Consider the following 18,775-nt stretch of genomic DNA (forward strand, 5'->3'; position numbering starts at 1 on the left):
GGGAGGTGTTTAGTCCCAGGGTCCTTAGCTTATTGATGAGCTTTGAGGGCACTGTGGTGTTGAATGCTGAGCTGTAGTCAATGAACAGCATTCTCACATAGGTGTTCCTTTTGTCCAGGTGGGAAAGGGCAGTGTGGAGTGCAATAGAGATTGCATCATCTGTGGATCTGTTAGGGCGGTATGCAGATTGAAGTGAGTCTAGGGTTTCTGGGATAACGGTGTTGATGTGAGCCATGACCAGCCTTTCAAAGCACATCATGGCTACAGAAGTGAGTGCTATGGATCGGTAGTCATTTAGGCAGGTTACCTTTGTATTCTTGGGCACAGGGACTATGGTGGCCTGCTTAAAACATGTTGGTATTATAGACTCGGACAGGGAGAGGTTGAAAATGTCAGTGAAGACACTTGCCAATTGGTCAGTGCATACTCGCAGTACACTTCCTGGTAATCTGTCTGGCCCTGCGGCCTTGTGAATTCTGACCTGTTTAAAGGTCTCACATTGGCTGCGGAGAGCGTGATCACACAGTCGTCTGGAACAGCTGGTGCTCTCATGCATGTTTCAGTGTTTTTTGCCTCGAAGCGAGCATAGAAGTAGTTTAGCTCGTATGGTAGGCTCGTGTCACTGGGCAGCTCTCGGCTGTGTTTCCCTTTGTAGTCTGTAATGGTTTACAAGCCCTACCACATCCGACGAGCGTTGGAGCCGGTGTATTGCGATTCGATCTTAGTCCTGTATTATCATTTTTCCTGTTTGATGGTTGGTCGGAGTGCATAGCAGGATTTCTTATAAGCATTCGGGTTAGAGTCCCGCTCCTTGAAAGTGGCAGCGCTAGCCTTTAGCTCAGTGCGGACGTTGCCTGTAACCCATGGCTTCTGGTTGGGGTGTGTACGTACGATCACTGTGGGGACGACGTCCTCGATGCACTTATTGATGAAGCCAATGGTGTACTCCTCAATGCCATAGGAAGAATCCCGGAACATATTCCAGTCTGTGCTAGCAAAACAGTCCTGTATCTTGGCATCTGCTTCATCTGACCACTTTTTTATTGACCGAGTCATTGGTGCTTCCTGCTTTAATTTTTGCTTGTAAGCAAAAATCAGGAGGATAGAATTATGGTCAGATTTGCCAAATGGAGGGCGAGGGAGAGCTATGTACGTGTCTCTGTGTGTGGAGTAAAGGTGGTCTTGAGTTGTTTTCCCCTCTGGTTGCACATTTAACATGCTGATAGACATTTGGTAAAACAGATATGTTTCCCTGCAGTCCCCCGGTCCGTAGGAGCACCGCCTCTGGATGAGCATTTTCCTGTTTGCTTATTGCGAAATAAAGCTCATTGAGTGCAGTCTTAGTGCCAGTATCGGTCTGTGGTGGTATGTACACAGCTACGAAAAATACAGATGAAAACTCTAGGTAGATAGTGTGATCTACAGCTTATCATGAGATACTCTACCTAGGGTGAGAAAAACCTCGACTTCCTTAGATATCGTGCACCAGCTGTTGTTTACATATATGCATAGTCTGCCACCCCTTGTCTTACCAGATACAGCAATACAGCGTATAACCAGCCAGCTGTATGTTGATAATGTCTTCGTTCAGCCATGACTCCATAAAGCATAAGATATTACAGTTTTAATGTCCCGTTGGTAGTTTAATCTTCCTCGTAGGTCGTAAATTTTATTTTCCAATGATTGCACGTTAGCTAGCAGAATTGAAGGCAGTGGGAGTTTATTCGATCTCCTACAAATTCTCAGAAGGCAGCGACCTCTGTCCTCTTTTTCCTCCGTCATCTCTTCACGCAAATGAAGGATATTTGGGCCTGTCCCCGGGAAAGCAGTATGTCCTTCACGTCGGACTCGTTAAAGGAAAAAAAAAGCTTCTGCCAGTTCATGGTGAGTAATCGCTGTTTTGATGTCCAGAAGTTCTTCTTTGTCATAAGAGACGGTAGCAGCAACATTATGTACAAAATAAGTAAAAAAATAAGTTACGAACATAAAAACCTAATCGGTTAGGAGCATGTAAAACATCAACCAACGTCTCTGGCGTGTCCAGGGTGGAATCAGCTGTGCATTGCTAGGGCAAAAACCAAAGGTTGCACTCAGGGAGTGGCCCTGGACCGAGTTTGGGCAATCCTGAACTATTGACAAAGATATTTAGCAATCATTTATTTTATTGATGTTCCTGAGAAGTCAGTTCTCCATTGTTGAGAGAGCTGATCATTATGTGCAGCGCGCCTGATGTAAAGACGTCCCTGGAACAGACCCTTTGTCATAAGGTGCGAATATCATGTGATAACCGTTGTTGGGAGAAAAAAAATCTGAAATCACTCCCGATTGCAAAATACTCCAGCGTCGCTTCGAATGAAAGATCATTTAACCAGTTTGAGTTTTTACATCGCACACTAACGAAGGTAAATAACACATGTAATTAATTTTGTCTGGCGTTACGCCTAACCCATTTTATTTTATGCTTATTAACTTGCTATGCTAGCTAGGTAGCTAGCGACAACTGTCAGCTCTGTCATTCATTGTTTTGATCAACTAATAACGATGGACTTGTTTTCTTGCCTCTATCTTTAGACTATATGAAGACTATGCATTGCAGTTCCCAACTTGAATAACACATCTGACGATATTCCCTCATCTACCCCTCTTGCTCTTCCCAGATTCTCTGAACACAATGGTACGAGATTCTTTGGATCAATAGATTTTAAAGTTTGGTTTAGACGAAATTAAAATAATTGTAACCAGCTTACTTGTTTACTAGTTAACTAAATTAGCTACATTACTTTGAAATGAGATGAATGTGCTGAAAATCCACTGATAATATTCAAGCTATATAATTTTTCTGGTATGTGATAGTAGGTCCCCACACCCCTTCAATGGTCCCCTATGGTCATTCCCCCCATCCCGTCAAGTCTCTACTCTGCCTCCACCCCAATAGCCATTTATTTATTCTCCATTGCCACAGTTATGTATATAGTGTTATTTATATAGTTTTATTGTCATTGTGTTTCCCTTAGTCATGTTGAAGCTCGAAGCCTAGTCATATTTCCAACAACTGTTTACAGACAGATTATTTCACTTAAAAGTCACTATCACAATTCCAGTGGGACAGAAGTTTACATACACTAAGTTGACTGTGCCTTTAAACAGCTTTGAAAATTCCAGAAAATGATGTCATGGCTTTAGAAGCTTCTGATAGGCTAATTGACATCATTTGAGTCAATTGGACGTGTACCTGTGGATATATTTCAAGGCCTACCTTCAAACTCAGTGCCTCTTTGCTTGACATCATGGGAAAATCAAAAGAAATCAGCCAAGACCCCAGAAAAAAAATTGGAGACCTCAACAAGTCTGGTTCATCCTTGGGAGCAATTTCCAAACGCCTGAAGGTACCACATTCATCTGTACAAACAATAGTACGCAAGTATAAACACCATGAGACCACGCAGCTGTCATACTGCTCAGGAAGGAGATGGGTTCTGTCTCCTAGAGATAAATGTACTGTGGTGCGAAAAGTGAAAATCAATCCCAGAACAACAACAAAGGACCTTGTGAAGATGCTGGAGGAAACAGGTACAAAAGTATCTATATCCACAGTAAAACGAGTCCTATATCGACATAACCTGAAAGGCCGCTCAGCAAGGAAGAAGCCACTGCTCCAAAATCGCCATAAAAATGCCCGTCTACCGTTTGCAACTGCACATGGGGACAAAGATAGTCATTTTGGAGAAATGTCCTCTGGTCTGATGAATCAAAAATAGAACTGTTTGGCCATAATGATCATCGTTATGTTTGGAGGAAAAAGTGGGATGCTTGCAAGCTGAAGAACACCATCCCAACCGTGAAGCACAGGGGTGGCAGCATCATGTTGTTGGGGTGGTTTGCTGCAGGTGGGACTGGTGCACTTCACAAAATAGATGGCTTTATGAGGAAGGAAAATTATGTAGATATATTGAAGCAACATCTCAAGACATCATTCAGGAAGATTAAAACTTGATCACAAATGGGTCTTCCAAATGGACAATGACCCCAAGCGTACTTCCAAAGTTGTGGCAAAATGGCTTAAGGACAACAAAGTGAAGGTATTGGAGTGGCCATCACAAAGCCCTGACCTCAATCCCATAGAAAATTTGTGGGCAGAACTGAAAAAGTGTGTGCGAGCAAAGAGGCATACAAACCTGAGTCAGGTACACCAGCTCTGTCAGGAGGAATGGGCCAAAATTCACCCAACTTATTGTGGGAAGCATGTGGAAGGCTACCCAAAACGTTTGACCCAAGTTAAACAATTTAAAGGCAATTCTACCAAATACTAATTGAGTGTATGTAAACTTCTGACCCACTGTTAATGTGATGAAAGAAATAAAAGCTGAAATAAATCACTCTCTACTATTATTCTGACATTTCACATTCTTAAAATAAAGTGGTGATCCTAACTGACGTAAGACATGGAATTTTTACATGGATTAAATGTCAGGAATTGTGAAACTGAGTTTAAATGTATTTGGCTAAGGTGTATGTAAACTTCCGACTTCAACTGTACATGTGACTATTAAACACTCTGAATCAGGGTGAAGTAGGCCATTTCAGGTTAATACATCCACAGATAACAAACTAGATATGAACGTTTTGTGCCATGTAGATTTAAAGACCTAGATTGGAGAGTACATTTTCAGTGCGATGCAGTATGTATAAATATTTGCTTTGAAAGTACGTGAACCACAGAGCAAATGTATGGAGTTATGAACAGATTTCTGCATTCCTAGACTGGGCAAACTCATCTACTGTATCTAGGCCTACTGCTGAAACAATAGTTCACCATGTGCACAGCGTTATTCATCACCAACACCTATTGACGTAGCAGAATAAGTAAAATATACACCCGTGTGAGGATGATGGCACATCCTCACCTAAAGACTCATACATTTCTCATTGTGTTTGTTTATTTGTTATACGGCCAGCAATGATGGAGAGCATTTGTTTGCTACATTTTATGCTCTTAACTTTTTGAACTTATCCCTGTTTTAGCCTTTTAGGTCAAAGCCTGATTTTTAACCTGTCATTTGTATTTTTCTATTTATTCAAATAAATTCAACATTTTTGGAGTTAAACTGTACCTGGCTCTACCTGTGCAGATAGGGGTGGTGTGTCTGGCCCTCCTAGGCCTAACCTCAGCCCTGATTTGTCCCGATGGTGGGATGTGTGACGACGGCAACACCTGCTGCAAGACCCCCAGCGGTGGATATGGCTGCTGTCCATTACCAAATGTAAGTGATTAGTCCCTGGTCGTCTAAATTTGTATCTGAGTGATTGCTTGGTTAAATGAGGTATGCAGGACAGAGTGTCGGTCCAGCTGACCCTGCTTTGAACTGGTAGTGTGAAAATGCTTATTCCGCACCATAGTGTGAAAGAACAAAGCTAATTTTATGGCCATAGCCCAGCAACACCATCATCAGCAACACAGTGTTTTGATGGTATTGCTAATTCTGTGGGGGTTCTGTTCACTCGAACGTTGTGACATAGTTATAAAATGGACTGTTTTACTGCCAACTCATGACTTTTTCAAAGATCACACTGTCTTAAAACCCGTCTCCAGGCTGAGTGCTGTTCCGACCACCTGCATTGCTGCTATGAGGGGACAGTGTGTGACTTAGTCCACTCCAAGTGCCTCAATAAAACAGTCTCTCTGCCGTGGGTCAGAAGAGTCCCCGCACAACACATCATCAGCCCTCTGGTAAAGAGAATGCAACATTATTCTCCGTATCTCTGTATATTATAAACTATAGTGTCTGTTTTGTTTAATATAGATTATATGTCTTAATGATTCTTTTAAGCCTTTTCAACAATGTTATTTAACTCTAGTTGCGTGAATGGGATGTATGTGTCAACCCAACCCTCGTTGGTACGCATTTGCCTGTCACTCCATTTAGATGGTGGAGGGAGTGAGGGCAGTCATTTGTCCCGACGGTGAGTCGGAGTGTCCGGACGACACCACCTGCTGTCAACTCCCAGAAGGCTCCTGGGGCTGCTGTCTGCTGGCCAAGGTACGTTACACACTTATTGTCCATTATTCCTTATCTGGAAGTCCTCTTGAGTGCAATTTTGACAGTCTTAAATTGCAGAGATGTTGCAGACATCTCTGCAATTTAAGACTGTCAAAGGTTTGCATATTTTAGCGTTGTCAAAATGAGGATCTTTGCGTTTAACTGTTGCCTCGGGTCCATTGCCTATGGTTGTACAACGTTCACCCGGAACCACCACTGTAATGTGCTGCAAAGATCTTTCCGATGATTCTGCAACTGTCGACAATGCACACTGAAATACCCCAGCGACCCTTTTGAGAGGATTGATTCATCCTCTCAAGTCCCTCTAAGTCTTCTTGAGCGTCATAAATAACATGTTAAGTTTCAATGCCCCCTTATGCTTGGCTTCACCTATTAACAGAGCATACATTTGCGTAGAAAGTGACCTGACCTGACTACTAGGCAACAGATGAAACATAGTTAATGGCGTGAGTCACCGTGACCGCCGGAGGTGTTTTTCACTAAGTGGAATCAAGGGGTTAATGAGTTAGCTACATTCAGTTAATATAGAACACGTTTGACTTTTTCTACAGTACTTGCAAAAGTGGGCTCGCTTTGTGAAATTCTCGCTCTGTCTCAGAATTGTTATTGTAAATATGTGATTGTAATGCTTAACACTTCAGGGGGCAAAATGCTACTTACGGTATTTATCATTTGAAACTGCTTACCCTGTCCCAGGTGGCAAATTGTAGTTGATTTGGGTATGCATATACAGTGTTGTGGCAAATATCAGAAAGAACTGTTCATTTACTTTATTACAAGCTGCAGCAAGGGAGACTCACTCCAGACACATCTAAAGTAGGACTGCATAAACCTTTGTTCATACACTACAGTTATAGGGAGTGTCTATCTCTTGCAGAAACTGTTTGTGTTCCCACAGCACCTGCTCTCAGTCAAACACACAATATTCTGGGCCTTCTGCCAATTACCCTCCCTACTTCATGTTATCGCTTGGTTCCTCTGATAGTTCTGCAAAGCTGGTTACCCTCAAGTTACCGATCATAGGCATTTTACTATTCAGCAAAAGTTCATTTATGGTTCAGATTGAGAATTAGCATAAATATCTGATTTACCATAAGCATAGAGTAAATATTCCTCAACAACAGATGGGCAGTAGGCCTATTTCTGTCATGTATTTCAATTACTTTTTGAGTATATATATTTTTTGGACATTTGTATTTGAAGGCGTTGGAATAAGTCACCATGTCATTTGTAACACGATACTTCAGAGAATGGTACTTTGTATTTTTTAAGTACTCTACGTTTTATAGAAATTCACCATTTTGTGGTCCCATATCACCCACATTTTCTGCATTGGTATCAGAAAGAGGGGTGAAAGTAAGCCGGTACTGTCCGGTACGTAATAGTGGGTTTATTTAATTTTTAAAAATAATACCGGTTTATTTTATTTATTTTACTAGGCAAGCCCATTTAAGAACAAATTCTTATTTATAATGACTGCCTACCAAAAGACCTCCTATGGGGGCTGGGATTAAAACATTTAATATAGGACAAAACACGCATCACGACAAGAGACACCACACACTACATAAAGCGAGACCTAAGACGACAACACAGCATGGTAGCAACACCACATGACAACGACGTGGTAGCAACACAACATGGCAGCAGCACAAAACATGGAACAAACATTATGGGGCACAGACAAGCGCACAAAGGGCAAGAAAGTAGAGCCAACAATACATCACGCGAGCAGCAACAACTGAGTAAGTGTCCATGATTGAGTCTTTGAATGAAGAGATTGAGATAGAACTGTCCAGTTTTGAGGTTTTTTTGCAGCTCGTTCCAGTCGCTAGCTGCAGCGAACTCAAAAGAGGAGACACAGGGACGTGTGTGCTTTGGGGACCTTTAACAGAATGTGACTGGCAGAATGGGTGTTGTATGCGGAGGATGAGGGCTGCCATAGATATCTCAGAGGGGAGTGAGGCCTAAGAGGGTTTTATAAATAAGCATCAACCAGTGGGTTTTGCTACAGGTATACAGAGATGACCAGTTTACAGAGGAATATAAAGTGCAGTGATGTGTCCTATAAGGAGCATTGGTGGCAAATCTGATGGCCGAATGGTAAAGAGCATCTAGCCGCTCGAATGCACCTGCCGATCTATAAATTACATCTCCGTAATCTAGCATGGGTAGGATGGTCATCTGAATCAGGGTTAGTTTGGCAGCTGAGGTGAAAGAGGAACGATTACTATAGAGGAAACCAAGTCTAGATTTAACCTTAGCCTGCAGCTTTGATATGTGCTGAGAGAAGGACAGTACCGTCTAGCCATACTCCCAAGTACTTGTATGAGGACTACCTCAAGCTCTAAACCCTCAGAGATAGCAATTAGTGTTTAACACACAATCCGGGGAGGGGCCAGCTGATTATAAGACTGTATCATCTGTGTATAAATGGATGAAAGCTTCCTAATGCCTGAGCTGTGTTGATGTAAATTGAGAAGAGCGTGGGGCCTAGGATCGAGCCTTGGGGTACTGACTATACACTGCACTCTGACTCTTTGAGTGGTAGTTAGCAAACCAGACGCAAAGACCCCTCACAGACACCAATACTCCTTAGCCTGCCCACAAGAATGGAATGGTCTACCGTATCAAAAGCTTTGGCCAAGTCAATAAAAATAACAGCACAACATTGCTTAGAATCAAGGTTGCAGTGACACCTCCAAAACGTGAGCGGAAACCAGATTGCATACCAGAGAGAATACTATAGACATCAAGAAAGCCAGTCAGTTGATTACTGACAAGTTTTTCCAACACTTTTAATAAGCAGGGCAAAATAGAAACTGGCCTATAACAGTTAGGATCAGCTTGATCTCCCCCTTTAAATAAAGGACACACCAGGGCTGCCTTCCAAGCAATGGGAACCCCCCCAGAGAGGAGAGACAGGTTAAAAAGGTCAGAGATGGTCTTGGTGAGGATAGGCTCAGCAACCTTAAAGAAGAAAGGATCTAAACCATCTGACCCAGATTTTTGGGGGGTCAAGTGTAAGGAGCTCCTTTAGCACCTCGGTGACTACCTGCAGGGAGGAACTTTGTAGCGGGGCAGGGGAAAAAGAGGGAGGAGTATCGGGGCTAGTGGTATTAGAAGATATGAGAGATGAGGAAATGTTGGACGGGCAATGAGGCATGGCTGAGTCGAATAGGAATCCTGACTGGTGATTTTAAAGAGCTCATTCATGTGCTCCTTGTAACAACCACATCATCAACGTTATGTTGAGCCTATGACGACAATTAAACAAAGATGCCAAGAACTGTAATCTATCATTACCGCATGTCACCCGCATGAAACATTTCCAAATGGACTTGAAAACGTGTGAAATACGATCCATAATGCGGTGTGTTTCGACGATAACAAGGCAGAGATGCGTGACGGAGGCGTGCGCGGACAGTGGACGCATCAATCCAGGTATCGAATGTAGGCCAAATGAATGGCGATCACCAAAGGCCATTCCATTAGACATCTTGGTGTCTTGTTACAGACGTCTCTTTTCATTCGTCAAATGGCGGGTGCACTGTATGGATTCAATAATTATTTTAGAGTGTGCGAACGTGCGCAGGTAGCCAGGCTTACAGGAGGAGCCTGCTGAAGTGATTGTTTGACAATCAGATGACAACATTATAACTGGTTAGAAGGTAATAAACAACACATTTTTACTGTTATGCCCACAGAGATCCTATTAAATGAAGAGGGATTCAATATGTAAATCTATGTTTAGTGTTGCACACGAGGGTACCGTACTGGGAATAAATGAATACTTTCACCCCTGATCAGAAGTCTTATGGCACTATTGTGTGAAGACATGAGAGGTGTTGGGCGGAAGACCTTGAAAAGAAAGTTGAAGGACAAGGACGCGCTTCCAGAGCGAGGATATTTCAGTGAATTTGTTCCAAAAGGGGGAAGTGAACTTGGGAAGTGAGTCCTGTGCCTCAACTTTCTTTCACACACACTTTTGCGTCTCCATCGCACCTCTGATTACGTCATGGTAATGCACACAGGATCTAATTTCTAACACCAATTCTGCCCAAATAAAAAAAAAAAATTGGGGAGGGGGGGGGGGGGGGGGGGGGGGTAATCGGTGGCCACAAAGCTCTGAAGACTTTATTTTGTAATGAGATGCATTCAAATGTATCTTTGCCATCTCTGCATAATACACAACATAAACTAATGGCATGGTTGGATTTGCTATTTAATAACCCTATTCTGAAGCATTCTAAACGTTTGTTTTCTGTTCTCTCTCAAGGCAGTGTGCTGTGAGGACAAGATGCACTGCTGTCCAGAGGGCACCAAGTGTGACCTAGCCCACAACAAATGTGTGTCTCCCACCCTGGAGACTTTTGCCATGAGGGAAAAGGGGCCTGCAATGAAGAAGCAGACGGGTACTGGAACAGACAGAAATAAACAACAAGATCATTGTGAAGTTGTTGTTGAATTATGTTCCAGGCTTGTCTCCATTAGGGCAAACCATATAAAAAAAAAATATATATATAAAAAAAAAAATGTAATGCTACAAATGGAGAAAAAAAATTATATTGGAAAAATCCACAGTTTATTCCTTTTCAGTCTGTTGCCTTCGGTTTGGTGCCTCTTATTAATGTTTATTTTCCTCATGTGTCTGTTTGTTCCTGGTGGTTGGATAAGCAGTGACCTGCCCAGGTGGCACGAGCAGATGCCCAGACGGAACCACCTGTTGCCTGCTGACCATTGGCGACTATGGCTGCTGCCCCTACCTGGAGGTGAGTGGAACTGGGGCAGTACAGAGGACCCTGGGTCACATAATCTCAAGCATTTTATTCAGCTGTGTATTGCACGATCTGTGTTGCACACAGTCTGTGTAAGATTCATGTGACGGACAGTTCTTAGTCTTAAGAGTGTTTCAACGTGAGGAAAGGGTAGCTAAAGAGAAATGGGGACATGCAGAGGTTGAGCATTTCTAAACTGATGAACTACGTGTTTAATCAACGTGTGTTCTGTACAGGCTGTGTGCTGTACGGACAAACTCCACTGTTGCCCCGGCAATACAACCTGTGACCTGGAGCATGATATGTGCACTTCCCCCAACACACAGACCCCACTGGCTAAGAAGACCCCTGCCATCCCCAACGATGGTGAGGCACCAACTGTTAAGGCAAAATGACGCGACTAGGTTCCAGTTGAACAACGTTTACGTCACTATTTCCACAGTACATAGCTGCCATTGCACTCAGGGCAGGTTCATCTACAGTGAGACTACTGCGCATGCGTACTAATAAGAATGATGGCACCGTAATAACAGAAATATAGGGATACTTAAAACATGAACATAACAATCTCCGACTTTTCTACGGGAAAGTTTTTGGGATGCTAGTGGTTGTATTAATTTGGGAACTATGGGGGATAGTAGATTGATCAAGGTTAGTGCTTTTGTTGTTCGTTAGGCCTACTCATTTTCTTGGCTGGCGACATGTAAATGTGGACAGTTCTTCCAATATCCTCAGTATGCACCTCAGAGTTGGATAAAGACGCACGCACAGTTGTGTCCCCGACGTGCATCTTGATTTGTAGCCCGCGAGAAAGACCCGATCACGTGATGGAGAGCCATGTGATTCGGGGCGCTCAGCACAATGGCCACTGGCAGCATGGCTTCTTTTCGGGTGCATTACAGCCACACAAAGGGGATGCCGCCGTGAATTGTGACTGATGTAGTGTGTACAGCCTGCGCAAAAAAAAACTAAGCAGAGCTCATGCCTTTTTAAAGCTACTTTTTTCAAATCATCGTTAGTTGCGTCATGCAGCCTTACAATGTATGTATTAAAAATCTAAAACACATAGCCCAACAGTTGTAGAACAACTAAAGTTACATTAATAACTCTAAATTAAACGCTCAACACAGAATAGCCGTATGTGCGCACTCCTTCAAATCGTTTGGCGAAAATATCCTTTCTATTTTATTCAATTGCATTCTTCATACTATAAAGTAATGCCACGGAATTCTAAGCATATCTTGTCTGCTAAATGAACCAGTGTAGCTCACAGCGATTTGGCGTAGCCAGATCAGGACCTAACATAAGGACAACTCCGAGTATGCTATTCTGTTCTTCTGAAATAGACTACATTTTCTTCATAGCATGCTTCTTTAGACCTGTCTAAAATAAATAATGGATTTATTGTGAAGGTGTAGGCTATATTACATGGTTTTATTGTACTTTTTAATATGTAGATGTTCCAAAGGTCTGCATCAGTGGCTTGCAGGCTGTGTGTGGAAGCCAGGAGATGCTAAATGTGTTGACGTTAATTAACGGTCAATTACCGTGAGACACAGTTATTGGCTTGACAGTCACCGGCTGACAATTGTGACCAAAATTTGTGTGAGAAGGTTAACCATTTTGTATTACTCAAGCTGCAGCGTTCCATTACGGAGTGCCTTTAGGAGCACAATACCGGATGCTCCCTTTTTAGTCAGACAGTCAGCAAGCTGTTCCTTTTGTGGCCGACCACAGAATCCGCTGGATTCTCTGCTTCAATACGTTTGTGAATGCTACTAATCTCGAGATGAAGTCTTTTCTCTGTGACAGACTTGGTTGGCTTCACAGCATCAACTAAGGAGTAGTTGTCAGCGACACAAACTACAGGTAGAATGTGCTGTTTTGTGTCACCCGTGGTAAAGCTCTGAGAACAGAGGTGCCAGAAAGATGGCATTGTCAATTACATCCGCAAGAGCAAGTGTTTCTCCGGCAAGTTTGCTTTGGACAACCCTTCTGATCCTTTTTGACTGCCAACAGATAGGTGAGAATCTTCCTCCTTCACCCATTAACACGATTAGATGTCCACCTTGTGTGCCTCCATCTGTAAGGTTCCCAAGGGAAGCAACACTGAAGACGACTCATTTCAGAGTCATCTTTTGGAACATGCTGAAACTTTAGTCACTTGTTGTGATTTCAGTTTACAAACTGCTTTGTTTGCCTCATGAATGATTTGTACAGTGGCGTGTTTTGTGTTGGTTGCCAAGTTGAAGCCATCAAACATTTAAAATCAGGTATACTTTGTTGCATCAGTATTTTTCCATCAACTATAATAAACTCTATGCCAACATAACAAAAACTATCATGCTCCTCACGGCCGACCTGAAAAACAACTTTGAGGTGTGGAATCACAGTTGTAGCAAAGGTCTGTGAGCCACCCCAGATGAAGTCATCAACATGACAGGCAAGGTACTCCAGTCATATTGAAGTCTTGATCAAGCCAATAGAAGACTGCAGGATCCACTTGTGACATTTTTCCACCTGTATTCAGCATTGTTGCCTTGACTTTGTTGTACCAGAAGAGTGATGCACCTGCCAGGTCATACACACACACTTTTTAAAAAAGTTTTCACTGTTCCTTCGCTCTTAGCTTCAGGCGGAGGTCGGATCTGAATATCCCTTGACAGCTCTGTTCCCTGCAAAAACTCAGATTTTATGTCTACATAATGAAGTTTCCATTTTCTTCTGGCAGATCGCTGTCAGCAGCAATCTGAGTGACTCTGAGGCGCATGTCGGTGAGTCTTTTGGGAGTTGTTTAGCAGCCAGCTCCTCAACCTCTAGCCACTGGATGTGCTTTTGGCACTATTCCAGTTAAGGATTCTTTAAGAGTACACAGCCGCTTTGTTGAGACACATTTTTGGCCAATGTCTCAAATCAAACTATTTGTCACATGCGCCGAATACAACAAGTGTAGATCTTACCGTGAAATGCTTACTTACAAGCCCTTAACCAACAGTGCAGTTCAAGAAAGAGTTAAAATATTTACCAAATAAACTAAAGTAAAAAGTAACACAATAACGAGGTTCTATACAGGGGGTACCGGTACCGAGTCCGTGTGAGGGGGTACAGGTTAGGCGTAATTTGTACATGTAGGTAGGGGTGAAGTGACTATGCATAGATGATAAACAGCGAGTAGCATTAGTGTACAAAACAAATGGAGGGGGGGTCAATGTAATAGTCCGGTGGCCATGTGATTTAGTTGTTCAGCAGTCTTATGGGTAGAAGCTGTTAAGGAGCCTTTTGGTCCTAGACTTGGCGCTCCGGTACCGCTTGCCGTGCGGTAGCAGAGAAAAGTCTGACTTGGGTGACTGGAGTCTGACAATTTTATGGGCTTTCCTCTGACACCTCCTATTATATAGGTCCTGGATGGCAGGAAGCTTGGCCTTAGTGATGTACTGGGCCGTACGCACTACCCTCTGTAGCGTGTTACGGTCAGATGACGAGCAGTTGCCATACCAGGCGGTGATGCAACAGGTCAGGATGCCCTCGATGGTGCAGCTGTAGAACTTTGAGGATATTGTAGTGGCTTCCTTTCCTCTTTACCATAGCCACTGCCCAAGCCTGAAGCGGGTTTGTTTTGTACGCATACAGTCCACACTCAAGGTTTCCAAACGGCCAAACATTCAATGACATCCAGGGATATGGTGCAACAAAAATGTTTATTCTTCTTATATCTAACATTTTCTTTTTCTCCAATCAACTTAAAGCATAGATTACTTGATATGGAAAATACATAATATGACCTGTCTGTATATATGTCTGTATGGTCAAAAAACGACACCGCTCCTGCGTCTAGCAAGGACTCCTTCCCCCGAAGGCCCAACTTCCTGCCTTTATACTAACACACTTAACACTGTACAATGAATGGGCAAGAGGGGGGGGGGCAAAAACTGAGTTACACTAACAACAAATGAATATATCTCAATCAGGTAAATATAAATCATAAAGGTACGTACCTAATATTTCATCATATACATTAATATTTAATATATTTACACAAATGTACATGGAGCTCAGTATGTTCAGTCTTTTATACAAATATGTCCAAATCGGCTCTAACAGATATGTCTCCTGAGGGGGAAAAGGTTTTGTCGTGCCCTCTTCACGACTGTCTTGGTGTGTTTGGACCATGATAGATCGTTGGTGATGTGGACACCAAGGAACTTGAAACTCTCGACCCGCTCCACTACAGCCCCGTTGATGTTAATGGGGGCCTGTTCGGCCCACCTTTCCTGTAGTCTACGATCAGCTCCTTTGTCTTGCTCACATTGAGGGAGAGGTTGTTGTCCTGGCACCACACTGCCAGTTCTCTGACCTCCTCCCTATAGGCTGTCTCATCGTTGTCGGTGATCAGGCCTAACACTGTTGTGCAAACTTAATGATGCTGTTGGAGTCATGTTTGGCCACGCAGTCGTGGGTGAACAGGGAGTACAGGAGGGGACTAAGTACACACCCCTGAGGGGCCCCAGTGTTGAGGATCAGCGTGGCAGACGTGTTGTTGCCTACCCTTACCACCTGGGGGTGGCCCGTCAGGAAGTCCAGGATCCAGTTGCAGAGCGAGGTGTTTAGTCCTTATCTTAGTGATGAGCTTTGTGGGCACTATGGTGTTGAACGCTGAGCTGTAGTCAATGAACAGCATTCTCACATAGGTGTTCCTTTTGTCCAGGTGGGAAAGGGCAGTGTGGAGTGCGATTGCGTTATCTGTGGATCTGTTGGGGCGGTATGTGAATTGGAGTGGGTCTAGGTAATCCGGGTGGATGCTGTTGATGTGAGCCATGACCAGCCTTTCTAAGCACTTCATGGCTACCGATGTGAGTGCTGCGGGGCGGTAATAATTTAGGCAGGTTACCTTCGCTTCCTTGGGCACAAGGACTATGGTGGTCTGCTTGAAACATGTTGGTATTACAGACTCAGTCAGGTAGAGGTTGAAAATGTCAGTGAAGACACTTGCCAGTTGGTCCGTGCATGCTTTGAGTACACGTCCTGGTAATCCATCTGGCCCCGCGGCTTTGTGAATGTTGACCTGTTTTGCTCACATCGGCTACCCGAGAGCATTATCACACAGTCATCCAGAACAGCTGGTGCTCTCATGCATGCTTCAGTTTTGCTTGCCTCGAAGAGAGCATAATAGGCATTTAGCTCGTCTGGTAGGCTTGCATCACTGGGCAGCTCGCGTCTGGGTTTCCCTTTGTAGTCCGTAATAGTTTTCAAGCCTTGCCACATCTGACGAGCATCAGAGCCGGTGTAGTAGTATTCAATCTTAATCCTGTATTGACGCTTTGCATTTTTAATGGTTCGTCTGAGGGCATAGCAGGATTTTCTTTTATAGGCGTCCGGATTAGTGTCCCGTTCTTTGAAAGTGGCAGCTCTAGCCTTTAACTCCATGCGGATGTTGCCTGTAATCCATGGCTTCTGGTTGGGATATGTACGTACGCTCACTGTGGGGACGATGTCGTCGATGCACTTAGTCATCGGCTTCATCAATAAGGTGGTATACTCCAATGCCATTGGATGAATCCCGGAACATTTTCCAGTCTGTGCTAGCAAAACAGTACTGTAGTGTATCATCCGTGTCATCTGACCTCTTCCGTATTGAGCGAGTCACTGGTACTTCCTGCTTTAGTTTTTGCTTGTAAGCAGGAATCAGGAGGATAGAATTATGGTCAGTTTTGCCAAATTGAGGGAAGAGGATAGCTTTGAATGCATCTCTGTGGGTGGTGTAAAGGTGGTCTTGTCTATTTATTTATTGTAATTATTTTTTCCCCCTCTGGTTACACATGTGACATGCTGGTAAAAATGAGGTAAACTGATTTAAGTTTTTCTGCATTAAAGTCCCCAGCCACTAGAAGCGCTGCTTCTGGATGAGCATTTTCTTCTTTGCTTATGGCCTTAGAGTTGGTTGAGTGCGGTCTTAGTGCCAGCATCAGTCTGTGGTGGTAAATAGACGGCTATGAATAATACAGATGAGAACTCTCTTTGTAGATAGTGTGGTCTACAGCTTATCATAATGTACTCTACCTCAGGCGAGCAATACCTCGAGACTTCTTTAATATTAGACATCGGGCACCAGCTGTTATTGGCAAAAAGACACACACCCCTACCCCTCGTCTTACCAGACGTAGCTTCTCTGTTCTGCCGGTGCATGGAAAATCCCTCCAGCTCCATTATCTGTGTCGTCGTTCAGCCATGACTCGGTGAAACATAAGTTATTACGGTTCTTAATGTCCCGTTGGTAGAATAATCGTAGGTAAAAAAAAAAATCTCCAATGATTGCATGTTAGCAAGTAGAATTGATGGCAGTGGGAGTTTACTCGCTCGCCTACGGATTCTCAAAAGGCAGCCCAATCTGCGTCCTCTTTTCCTCCGTCTTTTCTTCACCCAAATGACGGGGATCTGGGCCTGTTCCCGGGATAGCAGTATATCTTTCTCGTCGGACTCGTTAAAGGAAAAAGCTTCTTCTAGTTCGTGGTGAGTAATCCCAGTTCTGATGTCCAGAAGTGACGGTAGCAGCAACATTATGTACAAAATAAGTTACAAACGCAAAAAAAATATATTTAAAAAATAGCACAATTGGTTACGGGCATGTAAAACATCCGCCATCCTCTTCGGCGCCATCTTTCCGCCATCTTTGACTTCCTCAAACACTAACATTTTCCTCCAATTACTGAGCTTATGTAGTTTAACTGAGTTAAATGACAAGTCCTTTGTTTCAAGTAGATCATTTTAAATCTCATTCTGTTCTTCTCGATTTTCCATTGGCTCAATGAGATTACAAGTGATAGGTCAGCTGACCCTGGTGACCCAGAAAGTGTAGCTGGAAAGGTTGCTGGATTGAATCCCCGAGCTGACAAGGTAACAATCTGTCGTTCTGTTCCTGAGCAAGGCAGTTAACCCACTGTACCCCGGGCACCGACGATGTTGACGTTATGGCAGCCCCCCACACCGCTCTGATTCAGAAGGGTTGTTTTAAATGCGGAAGACTAATTTCAGTTGAATGCATCGTTGTACAACTGACTAGCTATCCCCTTTCAGCTATCCCCCGTTCAGAGTACTGCAAGTTGTACCAGTTCTGGTATTTTCCTTTGGCTTTCCCTGCTTGTCCAATGATGGTTGCTGTGTGTGGAATACCACTTTTTCTGTCCCTGTATTTAAGTTTGTCGAGTTTTCAGATTGGAACAACCATGTTGTCTTAACACATGTGGCTGTTGAACATTTTGAACCCTCAACAGTATTACCTTTGTCATGGTTGAAGGTCTCTGCTCCATTTCCTGTGTCAGTTTGTGTCCATATCATTTGGATGCAACATCAGGTAGATTCGTGTCTTTTTAATGTGTCCTTTTTGTCATTTTCAGTAGGAGGCTGATTCTCAGCAACAGCCCCTCCATCTTGTTGATCATTTACTTTCCGCAATCTTGAGTGATGCACTCTGACATTGGTGCCTCCGTGACTCACAAATATCACCACACCATCTTGGCCAATGACTACTCCTGGTCCTTTCCACTCATGACAGTCAACTTGTTTGTAGTACACTTTGTTTCCAGTGTCGTACTTCTCATCGGTTGGTCGAAGCTGTTTACACAGAGCCCTGCGAATTCTCTCTGAACTCTGCTTCAGTGAACGCTTTTCTCGCTGCATGTAGTGCTGAAAGGTGCTGTCCCACCCATGCACTTTCAACATGATATCTGGGAGTGTTTTGATTATGTCTCTCCAGAAGTCCATTGCTCCATGGACTGTATGCAGCAGTTGTCTTTACTTCCATGTTGAATTTCTCAGTCATTTCTCTTAGTTCCTTATTATTGAATTCTCCTCCATTGTTACTTTACAATTAATGGGAAGGGCCATGCACACTTATCCAGGAATGAATGAAGTGCTTGACGATTTCACTGGGTTTCTTTGTAT

The 18,775-nt window shown here is 43.4% G+C and overlaps 1 protein-coding gene across 1 annotated transcript in view; it reads left to right on the top strand.

The window, feature by feature from the left end:
• Nucleotides 1-2,288: 2,288 nt before the first annotated feature.
• The window catches only part of LOC120029572 (progranulin-like), a 29,729-nt gene continuing 13,242 nt past the window's right edge, over nt 2,289-18,775 (top strand). Inside the window, exons 1-8 of the mRNA XM_038974845.1 lie at nt 2,289-2,402; nt 2,572-2,674; nt 5,130-5,261; nt 5,591-5,728; nt 5,925-6,038; nt 10,339-10,474; nt 10,740-10,831; nt 11,074-11,203. Of these exons, the coding sequence (XP_038830773.1) occupies nt 2,672-2,674; nt 5,130-5,261; nt 5,591-5,728; nt 5,925-6,038; nt 10,339-10,474; nt 10,740-10,831; nt 11,074-11,203 (745 nt within the window). The 5' untranslated portion in view covers nt 2,289-2,402; nt 2,572-2,671. The remainder of the gene's footprint in view (nt 2,403-2,571; nt 2,675-5,129; nt 5,262-5,590; nt 5,729-5,924; nt 6,039-10,338; nt 10,475-10,739; nt 10,832-11,073; nt 11,204-18,775) is intronic.

This window comes from Salvelinus namaycush, chromosome 35 (assembly GCF_016432855.1).
Source record: "Salvelinus namaycush isolate Seneca chromosome 35, SaNama_1.0, whole genome shotgun sequence".
NCBI classification, from domain to species: domain Eukaryota; kingdom Metazoa; phylum Chordata; class Actinopteri; order Salmoniformes; family Salmonidae; genus Salvelinus; species Salvelinus namaycush.